Source organism: Mustela putorius, unplaced genomic scaffold (genome assembly GCF_011764305.1).
Source record: "Mustela putorius furo isolate JIRA1106 unplaced genomic scaffold, ASM1176430v1.1 tig00003969_pilon_pilon_pilon, whole genome shotgun sequence".
Classification (NCBI taxonomy): domain Eukaryota; kingdom Metazoa; phylum Chordata; class Mammalia; order Carnivora; family Mustelidae; genus Mustela; species Mustela putorius.
In genome coordinates this window covers 609,676-627,892 of record NW_025422112.1, presented here as the reverse complement: position 1 = coordinate 627,892, position 18,217 = coordinate 609,676, and the positions used below count along the sequence as shown (strand labels likewise).

At 38.5% G+C, this 18,217-nt stretch overlaps 1 protein-coding gene across 1 annotated transcript in view; it reads right to left on the bottom strand.

The window, feature by feature from the left end:
- Nucleotides 1-6,897, bottom strand: part of LOC123389275 (protein eyes shut homolog) — a 108,423-nt gene extending 101,526 nt beyond the window's left edge. The window contains exon 1 of the mRNA XM_045070409.1: nt 6,729-6,897. Within this exon, the coding sequence (XP_044926344.1) occupies nt 6,729-6,852 (124 nt within the window). The 5' untranslated portion in view covers nt 6,853-6,897. The remainder of the gene's footprint in view (nt 1-6,728) is intronic.
- Nucleotides 6,898-18,217: the final 11,320 nt, after the last annotated feature.

Genomic DNA, 18,217 nt, shown 5'->3' with positions numbered 1-18,217 from the left:
AGGGCTGGAATGAACAAAAGGCACATTCAGCTTTTCCAGTTTAGTGTCCCACTGACAGTGTTCCAGAGGCAAACAGTTAGTATGAGTTTGGTAGTGAATATTCTTTGTTCTTTGTTTAAAAGCAGACAATAATAGCTGCATGCCTTCCTAGGAACTGAGATATGGAAATGTACAAACTAATTTGATTTTTCATTTAGTGTGATTATTAGAAATTGACTCATGTGGGTACTTTTAAAATAAGAGGTAATTGTTTCATAAGTAAGATCTAAAATTTGCTTTCTTATTATTTTTCTAATTTGCAAAAATGTCGTTTTAATTTCGCTACTTACTTTGATGTTTCTTTTACAATATTGGAACAACATTTATACCACACTTTCACTGGGTTGCAAAATATACTTTATAAAGTTGTAATTTATTAAATCTTCTAGACTGAAAGAAGAGAAATAAGATACAGGAAATCCTGTACTTTTTCCTCTTATGGGCTTATGAATACAATCAGAAATATTTGAGAAAACCTAGCAGGATATAAAATTCAAGGAAACCTTGGCACTGACTGTATCAGTAAGTATTAGGTTTAGCTACATGTAACAGATAATGAATAACAAAATAACAGAGGTTAAAGAAAAACAGATTAGTTCCCCTTCATTAACAAAAAGTGTGATGTTGGACAATGGTAAGGTGGTTCTGGAGTTATCCAGGATTTAATTAAGCTTTTCCATCTTTTTGCTTCACATCCTTGCATGTATTTTCTATTCTCAAAGTTGCTTTATGACCCAAGATGACTTCTGGAATTCGAGTCATCTCATACACAATCAAGGCTTACAATGAACCTAAAAAAGAGCAAGGGTGGGCGCTGTGCTACTCTTCAGAAGTCTTCCCAGAGGTCAGTACAATTCTCCAACACTTCTGCTTATATCCACCCATCCTAATTGAGTCCCATGGCTGCACTCTGTTTTAAGGGAAGCTGGGACATTTTAGCTGGGCACATTACTGCCCCCAATATACTCAGGGATGTATTAATAAAAAAGGAGAGAATATACTGGCCGAGCAACTGGCAGAGTCTGCCAGAGCTAATATAATTCCCCAAGACAAAATACCTTACTATCTTGTTTTTAATAGCAGTGTGTGTGTGTGTGTGTGTGTGTGTGCGCGCGCATATATAATAACTAAATCCAACACCACTCATTGGTAGGAAACATAATGCTGTTACTGCTAGAGAAATGACAGAAGTAACTATAGATACCTAATGAAAGGCTTTGACCAGAAAATCTTTCCCAGATACACACACACACACACACAGCTCATTTGCTTATGAACACAAAGTACCGGCAATAATTATTGGAACAATAACTGTAACTTTGCTCTGCAGGGACTGCCGCTTGCACAAATGGAAAAAAAAAAAGGTGTTAATTCAATGCAGTGGGTTGGATTGCAGGAGTCCATCAAAGCTGTTTTTCAAGAACGTTTCAGTGTACAATAATACATATATTTATTTTAAGTGCTCCTTTTTTTAGATGTGCCAATCTAACTTTTTTCTTTACAGATGCTGATACAGAAAAAAAGGTGAAAGGCAGGGGGTGTGAACCTTCCCACTGAGCTAAAGGAGAGGCAATTCCCTCAGTTCTCAAGGAAGAAACAATGCAGGACACTCAAAGGTTGCCTTCGACCCAGGGTGAGAGGAATCACTTTCCTGAGTGATTGTATGGCCACAATCACTCCTGTCTCCTTGCCCCCTTCTGAGATCAGGCCTGATCTTTCAACATTTCTTTGTAACCAGGAGCTGGAAAATAGAGAATTTAAACATGGAGGGAAATGAGGGATATTGAGATGGGTTGAACAGCAGGGTAATCAAACAGCTGTTGAGTCGGAAAGAGAAAGCTGGATCATATCAGAGTGGATGCTATCAAAAGAGTTACGAGCTTACATGACAGAAAATTACATGTACTTGAAATATGCCATTACAAAATGCCAGCCTGACATTAAGCTGCTTTATAGAGGTAGCATGTCCTTAAACAGCCTGGTGATTATCTGTATCCCTGGAGCGCTGCTTTCCTACCTGACTTTGTAATACCCTGGCTTGTCTCTAATCATTGCAAAGAGTGTCACCAAGTTAGAAAAATTCTTAAAAGGAAATTAATTTTGATTTCCTTTGACATCCTAGAGAGTTTTCTTTCTAGCTAGGTTGGAGATCCAGCCTTCTTTCCCACAATGACGAGATGCAGGATGCCGCAGTTCTGAGGGTCAGAATCCTGGCTTGAGGGCTCTTAAAAAAACAAAAGCATTTTCTTTGTGTCCAGTGATACATTAAGCGATTTATATGAATCATCTCAATTAATGCTCATCTCTCTGAACCTGCAGCACAGAGAGACCAAGTGACTTGCCCAAGGTCACCCTGACCACTGCTCAGCGCGGGGACGGGGGATTTTAACCCAGCCGAGCTGATTCTAGACTCTTAGTCTGCATGTTTCACTACTTTCTTCAAAAACTATGTTCCATTGACAGACGCAGGCAGGGAGGATAAGGTAAATTAAGACAAATTTTAGAAAGGACACAGCCATTGAGAGACAAAATAAAGTGTCCCCCCCTTTGTCTTTAAAATGATGTGGTTAAGGAAACAAGAAGCTTATGCCTGCATAGGAGGCAACAGGAAGTGTGAATGAAGAGCTCAAATGTGGAAAGTAAAGCACTTTACAAAGGAAGGCAGCTGCGAAATTTCCATTCGCAGTGTTTGTTTATTTTGGCTCCTGTCATCACTGCCATGATTGCCCCAGGATGAATTTCCCAGTGGAAACATCAACAAGGTAGGAAACGTCATAATTATATTTCTTATTATCCCCCAAAGAATTTATTATTATGGTAGATATGGCTATGATCTGAAAGAAAAGTGCTATGTAGCAAATACAACTGCTGTTAAAACTAGGTGATTTTTCACCCTCTGGTATTAACAAAAAGGCAAAGATGAAAAAAGGAGTTTTTGGATATTATTTTCTGCCTTTTCTCACGTGTATTTGTAACTGGGCAACAACTATGCTTATCAGTTTGCTCTATGCTTTTCTTTACTGAATAGCTACATATTCAGTATGTTCTGGAGAATCTCCTGGAGGTCACTGGTAGCAGTGAATGGTCCAAGAAATGATATGGGGCGCTACCTCACACTAGCTGGGGGAGTAAAGAAAGCCTTGATTCTTGCTGGATGCAAAGATGGCTCCTGAAGGGAGCGGACACTTTAGGTGGGCATTTTGTGACTGCTCATGGAATGTTGATATGCTAAACTATACTTCCTGGATCCCCAGCTTCTCTGGAGCTTTTGCTTGCCTGAGATGCCTGCAAAAACTAACCCTTTTGCTAGTTTCATATGGCAATGTAGAAGTGTAGGAAAATTAAGGTCCCGTAGGGCAACCCTCAATCAAAAGGAACCATGAATCAATGGTTAGATGCTTCTCTCTTTTGTCCCTTTGGCAGGCAATTTTTAGAATCGTTCTATACATTTCTTCATAAGATCAGAAAATTTTGTCAGTTTAGACAGTTCCTCATAAGATCTCAGTAGAAGCAAGCACAGCTGTTCACGCTTCAACCCCATAAGACACCTATGTACTGACTTTCTCCCCTTTCCTGTTTTAGTCCCTCCAAGTCTTCACTACACTCCTGTTTCTTGAGATCGTTTCCAAAATAAACTACTTCAGTGCAATTCTTTATCCAGGTTCTGCTTTGATGGTGGATCTGGGTTAAGACAATGCAACATTACCAAAGGAGCGATATTTATGGGCTGAAAGATAATGTGCGTGTATGGGGGGGCGGTGCTTGTTTGGGAATGGTACTGGCATTTCACATGGCTTTCTCTCCTTTCCCAGATCCCTAAGTAGTGGAATCCTGGTCCACAGCCCTCTTCTCTTTATCTACACTTTCTCCTTAGACAATCTCCCGTTCTGTAGTGTTACCCACCACCTCTACTTTGATGACTCTCCAAATTTTATCTTTAGTCGTGACATCTCCCATGAGCTTGAGCACCATTTACCTGCTTGCCTTCATAACTTCTTCATTTGGTTATCTTAACAGGCATATTTCCCTTCATCCGTACATGGTGGAACTCTTGTTTACCTCCCAATAATGCCCCATAAAAACCCTGTTATGCTCCTAATCCTCTTCATGGTGCCACAATCTACCCATAGTCCAAACAAATAAAATAAAAAAATCTAGATGTACTTGACTCAGCCTGTCCCACACACTTCCCAGCAAGTTCTGTCAATTCTATCTCCAGAACAGATCTCAAGTTTATCCACTTATTTCCATCTCCACCGGCCATCACCCTGGTCTTAAGCAAAATTATCTTTTGTCAGGGTTAACTGACAAAAGCCTTCTAAAATTGACATACGGCAGTCAGAATTGTTTAAACAAATATATATACCACTTGCCTCCTTAAAACTCTCCGATGGCTTCTTAAGGCACCTAGAAATCAAAGTCTAAGACCTTCCCATGTGCCCAAGATCCTTTATGATGTAGGCCCTGCTCATTAAAGATATGGTTTTCCCCTTGCTCCCTTATGCTCTGCTAGAATAGCACCTTTCATTCTTAAAAAAAATAAAAATAAAAAATAAAAATGCCTAGGTTCTAGCTCTCTTCAGAGTTTTTCATTTTTCTGAAATTTCTGCTTGAATAGTTGTTCTCCTGGTTTCATATGTCATATTTCTTATTTAGGCATTAGCACTAATCTCTACTCTTCTGGAGTTATTCCCGTTATGAGCACCTGTCACCCTATTTACTCCTCACACTCCTGTTTATTTCCTTCATAATTCTTCCCATAAACTCTATTCTGTGTCTTGAGCCATTGTTACTTTCTTTTGATCTTCTCAGAAGGCAAGTTCCATGAGGGTAAGAATCTCAAACTGCTCTGGCACTTTTGTGGAATATACTAATGGAAGAGTTATTTTGAGGAATTCCTCTGAATGGGTGCATGTAGGAATTTCTTCTTACCTACAATGAAAGGTAAATTTTGTCTAATATTTCCTGTCTCAGTAATCTATAAATCTCTGCCTCTCTGGAGCCATAATATGACCAAGAGATGGGAACAAACAATTTTTTGTACATATGTGAAGACATTCTTATAAATCTTCATTTCTTGGGGTGCCTGGGTGGTTCAGTTAAGTGTCTGACTCTTAATCTCAGTTCCAGTCTTGATCTCAGGGTTGTGGGTTCAAGCCCCACATTAAAAAACAAAAACAAAAATAAAAACAAAAACAAAAACAAACTTCATTTCTTATTTCATGTGATCAGTCTAATTTTCAACTAGGAAGCAAAACTGATGATTCATCCTTAGTAATCAAATTTTTTTGTGATCAACTGCATTTTTCAATAGCATTTACCTCAATAGAATAAATGGTTTTGTTTTTATCGGAATGGACAAAACTTCAATTCCATCTGGTGTATGATGCCTTTTTTATGATAAAAGTGACTTGGCTAACTTCTAATATAAACGTGCCATACAGAGAATGAAACTCATAGTACTTCTTAACTTCCCCTCTCCCAGCTACATAGAAATACATAGAACTCAATTCCCTTAAAGATATATATGCCAAAAATTTCAATACCTTTTAGTCACAAATTCTTCTTTATTCTAGTTTCAATTTTCATGCCTGTTAAATCAGGGTGTGGCACTCCAGCTTTCTGATGAGTCGGCACAGGTTAGATCTGTTTGTTTCATTTTGTGCCTGGGACATAGTGACCTGTGCTCACTTTGATAGCCTTGTGCTAGAATTTGATAACAAATACCACCAGCACCAGAAAAAACTTTGTTTTTTAAATTTAATTTAATTTAAAAAATTTTTATGGTGAGGGGCACCTGGGTGGCTCAGTCAGTTGGGCATCTGACTCTAGATTTCTGCTCCGATCATGATTTCAGGGTTGTGAGACAGAGCCCCTCCTTGGTTTCCCTGCTCAAAAGGGAGCCTGCTTGAGATTCTCTCTCTCTCCCTCTCCATCTGCCCCTCCCCCTCCAAATAAATAAATAAGTCTTTAACAAATTAAATAAAAATTTATGGTGAAAATAAAAATGAAACAAGCCCAACTCTGAGTTGATAAAATAGTAATTCCAAATACCTTTAATTATTTCCAGAAATATTTATAGACATATTTATTTCTATATATCAAAGCTAACATTACATTCTTAGGCAAGTTGCTTCTTAAACAAACTTATTTTACAGCATCTTGTACCTTTTTGTAATTTAGGATTTTCACATACTGGATTTTCCTAAGGAGAGGCACATAGATTTTATTTGTGATTTTGTTTCTTGCTATTTACTAAACATGTCATGGGTTTTGTTATCTTTAAACAAAAAAGAAACTGGTCTACAACACATAGATATGTTAATATTATATCCTCAGTTTGCCAAAATGAGAGAAAATATTTTGAATTTATGTTTTGCATCTGATTTTCTTTGTTACTCTCTGAGCATCAGAATGACTTTGAGATTTTTAGAATACGGAGATTTTCTGAAGTCTAACCTCAGGGTAAATTCATTACTTCCTTTGTAATTTCATGACTGGCTGTGAGAATTACCTGCTCAGTGATCAGTCTCACTAGGTCTTTTCTCCCATGACTTGAAAAGAACCAAGGAAAGGATTCGACCTATTTGATCAGTCAGGGGCTGTCCTTGCTTCCTTCACGTGACTTCTCTACTCCTCACCTCCTTCCCCCGCCCCGTGCACCATGCTTTCTCATCACATGATCTTACCATCCGTGCAGAGGAGTCCAGACCTCCCATATGGGCAGAGGCAGAAGACATCTGTCTTGGATTTAGGAACACAGGTGGCACCGTCCCCACACGGGCTGTTTTCACAGGTAGCAAACTGGCACATTTTGCCTGCGTATAGCCTTGGACACTCACAAAACCAGTTTCCATGATCACTAAAAAGGAAAAAGGGAAGATAAAACCAATCAGAAAACAATTGATCTTTTACACACAGGCGCGTGCACACACACACACACACAAATAAAATGAAAATTGCAGCTTGTCTTCTCCCTTTCTCTTTCTGTGTTTTTCAACTTTAAAGTATTTCTCGCTGTGTACTTCACATTGAAAGCAGACTAGCAGCTTTATAGTTTGCCTGAAGCCATAAATTCTATTTTAAGCCATCTATTTTTATTTTTGATTTATCTCACCTTTATTTCGCACTAGGTGCCTTTTTAGGGTTTCATTAAATATGTATGGCGCTGCCTCAGTAAAGTGCTTCAAATGTCGATTAGAAGAAAACATCTTAGGCGCAACACTCAGGAGAATTTCAAGCTGGGGATAAGCTTCCTCAGCTGAGGACAAAGTCCTCCAAGAGCCACCTTTGAGGTAACTCGGCAAGAAAAGCACGGTGGGGAGCCAAAATGACTCAACACCTCCCTGGCTTCAAGTAGGGCTTGGTGGCCCCAGGCTGAGAGCGTCTGTGAGAGAGGAGCTGAAACTATGCTCACCTGCTTGGCAAGCCTCCTCCAAGAGGGGAAGGGGACTGGGAATCTGGTGTTTCTGCTTCCCCTGCATGTATCCCACCCTTTTAAAGTAAAGGCAACCCCAGCCTGCCTTTGTAGACTCATTCCTCCACCATTCCCAGTGTCCACTGACCTGGTAGCTGCTGGGGGCTCTGCCCATTCAAGGGGAGAGCCTGGCAGAGGAGGGATGACCAGTCCCTAGTGGTGCAAATGCAAGGCACTGGGGCAGACAGATGGTCGATGATATTATTTGGGTACTAGATCTAACGATTACTCTGCAGTTATATGAGCCAGTGGAGCTTAACCCCCTTTTTTTAGTCTTCAAGCCAGTTTGAATGGGGGTTTTGTCACCTACAATTAAATGGATTCTATTTAATATTAATGCCCTTCCCTTCCCCTGTCTCCCCCTTTTTTGCTTTAGTCCACACACTTGCCACATATGAATCTTCAGGGTTTTTTCCTTCTGCTTACATCTTATCTTCTAAACATGACTGTTAACGCTTAAGGACAGGTGCCAGGACCATCCCCCAGGTTAGGATGTCAGCGTCTTTGGTTTCACCACCCAGTCTCCCAATCTATTTGGAGTTCTTCCCCATACCCGCGAATAGAAGTTCTTGTCCTTCATATTCTTCTGGTCCCTTCATACCCTCTTTTCATCTTTTAACCCCCTTAGTCCAAAATAAATTTACTTTCAGGAAAGTATCATACTAGTGAATATCCAATTTTGAAATATGAAGAGGTTCCCTTTCCAAAAGTGTACATACTTTCTTATTCATTCTCTATGTTAATGGGAGAAAGCACTCTCGAGAGAATTTGTATGTCAGGGAGCAGGTACATCTAGCTTTGGTGGGTGAGGCTTTGAGACCCTTGGATTTTATTGACACGTAAGGTGCTGAATGTGAGTGACCAGTAATTTACTCGTTTTAAAACTTTCATGGCAACTCGCATAGCATTTCACACTTAGCAGACAGAGAATCTCACAGGTTTTGAGAGATGGGAAAAAAACAAAACAAGGATCAATGTCACTAGGATGGTTATAAAGTGCCCTAAACAAACTTTTTGGTTTTGGGGCTTACAAACCAGAATTTCGAGGACCCTTGAGCTAATGCTGTTTCTTCTTGCCTGAGAACAGTGGTAAAAGCATAGCCAGACCACCTGGCAGGGATAGAGAGATATGTTTCTGGTGTGACTTAAAGTGTTAGGTAGGAGCTTAATATTGTTTGGGGCCATGGATAAATCCCATGTAATTTCACCTCCATTCACTTAACTTGGAATTGGAAGTTCAGTATTAAGCACCTGTACTCTGGGACGAAGTCCTGGAGTATAACACTCTTGCAAGCATTCTGGAAGGGCCAAATTCATCTTTTTATAGTAAAGGAGAATGCCACATATATGAAAGTCAAACGAATCTAAATATTGATTGATTTAAGTGCTTGAATCATATAGACCTAACCAGATTTGAAACGCAGGAAAGATGCTTTTCTGTTATAAACCAGGGAAAGCACTAATTTTAATCATATCCTATTGATCAATCAAGCCTCATTTCCTTTTTGCTTTCATCAGGTGTTGGAAGAAGTTGGTTGTTATAAATTCATGTGGAGATGACTATCCGCGTGCATCTGCACATCAGCAGGCAGCTAGAGCAGGGAGAGAAATTAAATTCTAGAGAAAATGCTCCATGCAGGGGGAAGATCCTCTCATCTGGCTGACCGGGAGCAAGTGCCCAGAGCCCTCTTGGCCATCTTGACTTTGCATTAGGAAGAGTCAGTGTTAACCAACTAAAATTTTGCCAGATGATGAGGCCTCTGTATATTTCACTTCAATTGTACCTTCGAGTTTCAAAATATTTCCTGGAGTGCTCAGTACTTCACCTGTAGTTTTAATAAAATCTATTTTTGCTACCAGCTGTATTACTTGGACCAAAAGTTTTCTCCTTTTCAGATCTTGCCAAAGATCCTATTACGAAATCTCAACTTCTACAAAAGCTGCAAGTCAGCTGAGTCTGTTGTCACTTAACTCTAATGACAGCTCTCCACACCCTGAAGCAAACAGCAGTGTTGACCAAGAAAGTAAGTGTCCTGAGGCTGTCCTAGGTGGCAGTCCATTGTTTGGAAACAATGATTAATACGATGTCACCCTCCTTCACCCAGTTCACTTTAAATGTTGGAACATGTCTGTGAATGTACTGGATACTGTTTAATTAGTTACGGGAGAATAGATTTACATGCAGTCCACTTTTTTAATTTGAAAAAGTTGTCAAAATCTTACCCTTCACAGATCTGGAACCATATGGAAAACTGTTTTGCAAAGCCTCCTCTGAGGAAGTCAGAGCACTTTTTAGAATTAAAAGTAGGTCTGAGAAAGAACCCAGGTATCGGTGACGTTCTTACCTGTAAACCAGAACCCCATATTTATTGCCAGCTGCTGTCAACCAGTATTCGCTGTGCACCTATGTTATGGACAGAGTCACTTGCCATGGAGTTCAGAAGACTTAATTCTGCTCTTGTTTGGGAAGACACCATAAGGGCATGAACAGATCCTTATAAGACACAGCGTAAGCATATGAAAAGGGAATTTAGGCAGTAGGCAAGGATTTTAAGGCCTTAGCTCTGTGATAAATGGATTCAAATTCCAGTGGCTTCTACAAGCTTCTCTGAGGACTGGCACCACAGAATGTTACCTGGGAATCATTCACGTGGCTTTTAAAATGCAGACTCCCCAGCTGCCCTTGCTTTCTGAGATTTTGATTTAGGAGATCAAGGGTGAGGCCCAAGATTCTGTGTTTTAAAGATGTCACCATGTGATCCTCTTGCACAGCCTACTTTGTGCAAAAGCCAGCTCCCCTGAGACAAATTTCCTCACCAGAATGAAAGGTTGGTGGGCATCAGTTACTATTGTTTCTAGCAGGATGCCAGGGCATTATAATTTTCTCTTTTCAGGCTACATTTTAGCCTTTGACTAATGTATATCTGAAAATACAATATTTATACATTAAGACAAAGATTAGAGGGTTTTTATTTTACTAGGGCCATATATGTTCTACTGGATGTATATTACACTTAGCAACATAAAGTAGGAAAACATTCAGTCAGTCATTTTAAAGCTTAGTTTAAAAAGTGCTACCTATATAAGTGTATGCAAACATCTGTTTATTTTGGCACTGTAACCATTATAGCATATTCAATTACAAGTCCCAATATGGTTAGTGTATCAAGATGACTGTCATTAAGTTTCTACGGGTATTAAAAATTATCTTTAGAAAATTTAGCTGATTAAAAAAATCAGAGATGCTGGCTTGAAAAGGATGCCTCTATTTACATAACAGCCAGATGCCTGAAAATGTTCTAGAACTAAAAGGACTCCTGCATGTATTAACTTAAAAAAAATAAATAACTCTTCCTGTACCCTTTGTGTCTAATGGATCATTAGCGCGTTTCAAAGTTGACCACCCACGGTGTCAAGAGAGGGAGATTCTCAGCAGGAAAGTGAGCCGAAATGAGTCCTTATGAATAATGTCTCTAGATACTTCTAAAAAATAAAAATTACTATTGGCAGAAATAACCCATCTCTATGTATAGGCTCTTCTATTTATAGTACCACAGCACTGGCTTAAGAATGTAAATGAGACCCCAAGTAGCTGTGGTTCAAGTGGAACTTTCATTCCTTTTTCATGAATTTCACACCACACAGTAAGAGTCTGCTGATTACAAAGCAATACCCACCAGCCTCCCCACCTCCACCCCTAGTCATCCTTACAATTTCTGAATTCTTTTCAAGTGAGTTGTCAGCTGTGCTTGGAGACTCAACTGTCGCCTCATCCACAGATAGTCTGTCTCTAGGACAGAGCTGCCTCAAAGGATGTTATTTCTTGCTGTAAGGCACACCATCATCTTTGACATTTTTCATTTTTTCTTTTTGAAAGTAGCCAAATGTTAATATAACAGAAAAAAATGCAAAACCAAAATTATCTTAAGGTGGCCTAGAAACTGAACTTAAGAAAACAAAGTCTATATAATATACTCATGAAGGGAGAGCTCAAGAGAAATGTCCTTCAGCTTCAAGGAACCTTCTTCTTCATGTGAAAAGATTTTATTAAAGGTAGAAATAAAGAAGATAAAAAAGGATATGAGCAATAATAAAAGTGAGAATTACATGTGAAGAGGTGATATAAAAAAAGAGGGATAATTCACAACAGTATATTTTTTTTGGTCTTTTCTTGCTCTAGGATCTGTCTAATCCAATCCTGTGCATATTTTGTGAAGGAAGATTGAATTTATGTTATAATTTCTCTCTCTTTCCCCCTTTCTCCCTTCTGCTTTCTCTTAAAGCCATGGTTCACTTTATAAAAACTTCTTCATTGATAGAGAAGGATGATCAGAAATTTCCTTCCCAGCAAGAGCCATCCTTTTCATTCCTTTAGCCAAGGGACATACTAGTTCTTAGGAAATGGAGATAAAGCTTTGCTTCTAAGAGAGGAGCCTCAGAAAATATCCAACCCCAAATGGGAGCTAACACGGTACAAGGGGCCATAATCTAAATAACTTAAATGAGAGATGCAGGAGAATGTGCCAGCAGTGATGAGCTGCTCATTAGATGATAGGGAAAGGAAGTGGGCAAAGATGAAACATACAATTAATTGAATCTGAATCAGTTAACTGTGGGATAAGAGCAAACAGAAAAGAGTCTGGTACAAAGAGAAATGGGTTGGGGAAAAAAAAGGATGAGGTAGAGGTTACCAGTGGGAGAGAAAATAAAAGAATGCATTCATGATTATTGAATGACTGTCTCATTTCACGTGTCTAAAATTACCTCCCCAAATTAGAAACATATCTCAGGGTTTTTTAAGATTAGACTTTGTGACCAAGCAACAATTCCATAACAGATTTTCTTACTCCATATTCATTGCAAAATTAGCCAGTCTCCAGTCCCTTGCACTGGAAGGGCAATTTGGGCAAGATTTAATATAACAGAATCAGTAAATGCAGTGCTTATGAAGCTCTGGAGTTTTCAGATAATTTCCTGTGAAGATAATGTGCCTATTTGGAGGCTATTTCAGGCTGGAAGAGTTGGTATAAGCTTTTAAAATGCTATTTTAACTCCTACTAAAAAGAAACAAAAATTCTCTTAAAATATTTAAGCCAACAAAGTGCTGTTTCACCCATTCCCTTGACCTCACTAATGTTCACATACACACAATTTCTACTCAGCTGTTTCCATGGTGAATTCAACTGTTGCCAGGGAGGTGGAAACAGTGCTGGCGGCATTGATGATTGCTCTTTTCTGCTATTAAGAAATATTTACAAAATTGCTGGGGGAGGGATTTATTCCTCACACACATAGGAATAACAAGTAACTCCCTAGAAAGACACACGTTTATAAACATGGAAACATTTTTTATGAACATTGCTATATTCCTATGTTGAATTTGCAACAAAAAATTTAATTTATCCCACTTTCTCACTTTCACCAAATGCTTGATATTGTAATTTTGCATGGGGAGAAAACAAGCAATTTGGAGGACTTCTTGCCTCTAAATATGTCGATGCATCAGACTTGCTCTCAAACTACAGGAAAAGGGGGAACATATGGAACTGTCCCAAACATCCTAATACATGGTCAATGTCCTGAATAATATGGATTAGTGACTAGAAGATGTTTTAATGCCTACCCCTTGAACCAGGTGGTATATTTAGCTTATAGTACTGAGGTCCAGATATAAGGTTTGCTATACAATTATAGGGAACAGGGCACCTGGGTGACTCGGTTAAACCCCTGCCTTTGGCTCAGATCATAATCCCAGGGTCCTGGAATTGAGTTCCAAGTCAGGCTTCCTGCTTTGCAGGGAGTATACGTCTCCCTCTGCCCCTGCCCCTACTCATTCTCTCTCTCTCTCTCAAATAAAAATCTTTTAAAAAAGAACAATTATAGGGAAAAATATAAAATTTGTCACTCAACATTTACCCATCATACACGAGATTATTTCCTCAGTCTCAAACCCAGTTCAGACCTTTAAGTCATCCAGCTTCCTCCCTGTAGCATAGACTACACATTTTTGTTAGTCCAGGTAACATTCCCAAATCATTTGTTAAAAAGTTTGTACTAATTTTGGCTTTCACTTCTTTCCTCCTACAAAACTGGTTGTTAAGATCTTTCCCAAGATCTAAGCCTTATGTCCCACATTCTTGTGAGATGACTTCCTTTCACACTCTACTGCATAAAATTGCAGTCATCAAAATTAACCCTTGACTTCCCACCTCATTTTTCTTCTTGTTTCTCCTTCTTTCTTTTTACCCTATTGCAGGGTTTTGGGCAGAGCAATAATCATACCGTGTTTTAGAATTATCATTCTGAGGCTATGGTGTGGAAAATGTACCGGAGGGACACTGAGTAAAGAAGGGATGCCCTTTCTTCTCTGCTTTCTCCTGTTGGGCATATATGCAAGAAACCCAGTGGTGCTTGCCCCCAGCAAATTTCAGCAGCATCTCCTCAGGTGAATTCACAGTAAGTCCATGCTCCAGCTGGGTTTTCTGTGAGACTCAAGTGTCCCAGTGGGTGGATTCTCAGCAAGTTTCATAGTGCCTTCAAGAGTGGCTTTTCAGAAAGTTCTGCTGGTTCTTGAGTGGGTGGCTTTTAACAGCATTTCATCCCCTCCCCTGCCACATGGGCAAAGTTCTAGTAAGTTTAGCAGCAGCCTTGTGGGTGGTTTCTCAGGGAGGTCCTTAACATCCCAGGAGATGGCTTCCCCATGAAGTTCCCCTGAGTTTCAATATCCCAGCAGGTGGCTTCCTAGTGAGTTTCTTCAGCCCCTCAGTGAATAGCTTCCTCTTTCCCAGTCCTGGTCTGTGGCATCTCAGTGAACTTTTCTATATCCAGTGACCACATGGTCTCTAAAGTAGTGTAAGTATTGTGTGTGTGTGTGTGTGTGTGTTCAAAATTTATTCTCTTTTTGAGTATTCTTCCCCAGCCCTAAAGGTAAGGATTGCCCCCTACATTTGGTATATCTAAACTCTTAAGGTATTCTTTGCCACTTAGGAGTTAATCCTGTTACTAGTTAATAATTCTTCATATTAAATATTCCTAAGTTACTGTGTGGCTTCTGTCTCTTGCCTGGACCTTGAATTATGTTCAGATAAGGCAGCTGGGAGAAGGCTATCATTGAAATCCAAGTAGAAGTGAAATAAGCTCAATGGAAGCAGGCATGGAGAGAAATGATTTAATAGATGTTTAGAGGAAAAATATTTATTCAACTTGATGGTTGGTTTCTGGTTTGGATAACAATAGATTTTGATGCCGTTCTTAGAACTGAAGAACATGAATTTGGAAAGTAGGAGGAGAATATGATGAGCTAATTATACATATATTTGAAGTATCCATGGATATCTTAGTGAATAGGTTAGGTAGTGTCAAAATAAGTTATGGCTGTAAAAAATAATTTAGTTTTGATTATAATAAAGAGAACCTATGGATTATTATGTTAGTTAAGGTTGGGGGAAGAGGCACCTGAAGGAAAATAAACTTTGACTCAAATACCTAAAGAATTTAAAGTGCTGGACCAGCTATTTACCATACAATAAAATCAGAAAGGCTGCATTAAAAGAATTTACCATTATACTTTTGTTATCACCACATGGAAAGACACCCATGTGTGTGGAAACATGGTATGGCAAAGCTCTTTTTAGGGTTAAGTGAATATTCTTTTTTTTTTTGAATATTCTTTTATGAATATAATTGTCATACATGCCATAGCTGTTCTTCTTAAGGACAATTTGGTTAGTGGGGCGCCTGGGTGGCTCAGTGGGTTAAGGTCAATTTGGTTAGCTTTGTGGGCACAGTTGAGATGCTAAGTGTATGAGAGAGAGCTTACTGGACAGAACGCATCCCAGCTCATTTTCATGCAAAACTGTTCATGATGATGATGATGATGATGATGATGATAATTCTTTATAAAGTGAAATATGATGATGGTGGAGATAATTCCTTATAAAATGAAACATCTTTGATGAGTGCTAAACTGGACAGGATGTCAGGGCGACAGGAATTAACAGGGGCTATCCCAAACAAAATATGGTCTCTGTCTGGCATCAAGTATTTCCCCTTAGTCTATTGTTATGCTGAATGTACTAATTAAATATAAGGAACTCCCACCTAAAACTAATTCTGAAGTGGAAAGGCAATTATTTTATCTTGTCTCCTGCATTATTTGGAAACATTCTATTAGAGTTCAAATTTACACATATTCAGGACATGATCTTGGAAGAACATTCTCTGTTAAGCTGATACAATTGAAATACAAAGCTCAGAGAACTGAAAACAGCTTTCCTAAAAAAAGAACTACTGATAATAAATCACTGCTTTGCTACCTTTGATATGTGGTCTTCTCTCTCTCTCTCTTTTTTTCTTTAATCCTGCAAGGGATAATTTGAGTTTTAAATACAAGAGGTTGAAAGTAGCTTCAGGCTTTTTCAATTAAAAGTTTAAGTTTTCAACTTCTTTGCACTGGAAAAGATTAAATTTCCTCTTGGAATTGGTTGACATGATGTTAAAATGGACCGTGCTATTTCTTTGAAAACCATGTACAATGGCCAGCCTGCATCAAAAGGTGTTTCCGCTGGAGGCCAGCTACTCAGTTCAGTGACCTTATGGAAGGTAAAGGATAGTTTTAAAAGCATTTATACCTAGTTAACATTTTTTTGACACTCTATTAGATGTGACCATTTTCTTTTACATTAAATGGATAAAAAAAGAGAAATAGTCAACTTTTCCTGCTGTTTCCATAGTTTCAATTAGTTTCTTTCCCCTCAATTGCTCTATCAGATGGGCTAGATAAGATTTCACTATTTGGGGGATCATTTTAAGCCTCTTTTCCAGCAGTTTGTTATTTTTAAAGCTCCAATGATTCACCATAAAATGCATCTCCATCTGCAGGAAGCAATTCTTAAATTGCTTCACTCAACAAATCCGAAACTGCTAGGCTCACTATAGCACAGAAATAGAACTGGTTTGGAAGGGGATTACCTATTGGGTTCAGAAAACCTTCTTCTGAGACAGGTTATAGCATGGAACAGGTCTCTGAATACCAGAGGCAACTTTAATTTTCTTTTTAGTAAGAATCATTTGAAGTTTTGTTTTGTGGATTTCAACTGTTTCCTGGGGGGGGGGGACCTATATTTCTTGGTAACTAACATTATGAGTTGTTGCGAACTCGCCAATCAGTTAAAACTGAATTAAAATTTTCTCTGCAACTTAAAATTGTATTTGAACTAATACATATTTAAATACCCTTTTCTCAGAATTTACTAAATCTTAACTTGAATTCAGTTCTTTTCTAGAAAAGTTTTTACTTAAATTCAATGTAGTTAACAAATAGTGTATTATTAGTCTCAGAGGCAGAATTTAGTGATTCATCAGTTGCTTAGAACACCCGGTGCTCCCTACATTAAGTGCCGTCCTCGCTGTCCATCACCCAGTTCCCCCATCCCCCCATGCACCTCCTCTCCAGCAGTCCTCAGCTTGTTTCCCATAGTTAGGTGTCTTGAATTCAGTTCTTAATTCATTTCATTTAAAATTAATCTCTTTCCTTCTCCCTCCATGGCACATATATGCAAAATACTAGACTTTAGCACAAGAAGTTATTACACAATAGAACTGAATTTTTGACAGGTTTTATTTACACTAACCTGTAAAATAGGGCAGAAAATCTTAGTTGTTTTAAATCTAATTAAAGTAAAATAGAAACCAACAATGCAGGATCTGAGAGAAAGCCCGACACATCTCAGGATTCAAACACAACCCTTCTGCCTAGACAAAGGAGAGGATTTGAAGAGCTAGGCACAGGTTATGATCATGCAAGGATGTCTCTGATTTTATATCAAAATATATTCAATATTTCAGCTGTACATATTTCCTCCCCATTTAAGCCCTTTGTACTTTGCCTAGAACCCTCCTTCCCTTTTGTATGATTTTTGCATGGCTGATGCCTTCTCATCATTAAGTTCTAGCTGACATGTTATTCCTGAAAGGAGCCTATCCTTGAAACTAATGTTGCCGCCAGACTGTTCACCTCTATCATTACTCTTAGTATGTTTATTACACCTGATCACTTTTGAAATGTTCCTATTTATTTTCTTATAAATTTATTTGATTGCTCATTCACTGCCCACTGCCTAGAATGTATGCGTCAGGAGAGTAGAATCTTAAGTATGCAACAGAGATTTGTATTCTCAAAGCCTAGAAGAGTGGCCGGCATATAATGGTTACCCAATAAATGTGTGTTGAAGGAATTAGCAAAATAATTCCATGTGTTTACAGGGTGAGATAATAAAACATAGAATGTAATTTTCTTTTTTTTTAGAGAACATATACTGAAATAATCTCTTAAGGTGCCCTTACTACTGAAGAACTATATGTAAAATTTCTTTAAGGTAAATGAAAAGAAGACAAAAATATCCTAAGTTTTTAAATGGAGCTCTCTTTACTGACAACTTTCTACTTATTTTTAGTTTTATTAATAAAATCCCCTGACTGGACAGTGATTACTTTTGTGGGCGAAAAAATGGAATGGACTGGGAGGCGGCAGAAGGGAAGAGCATTCTTTGGTGTTGAAATACTTAATATCCTGAGCTGGGTTGTGGTTCAATGGGTGTATAATATCTTTAAATATATATATTTAAAAACTCTTGGCTTGGTTTTTTCCTAGAAAGCAAAAATATAAACCAGTTTTGCAAGCATTTAGAATGCAAAAGCTTC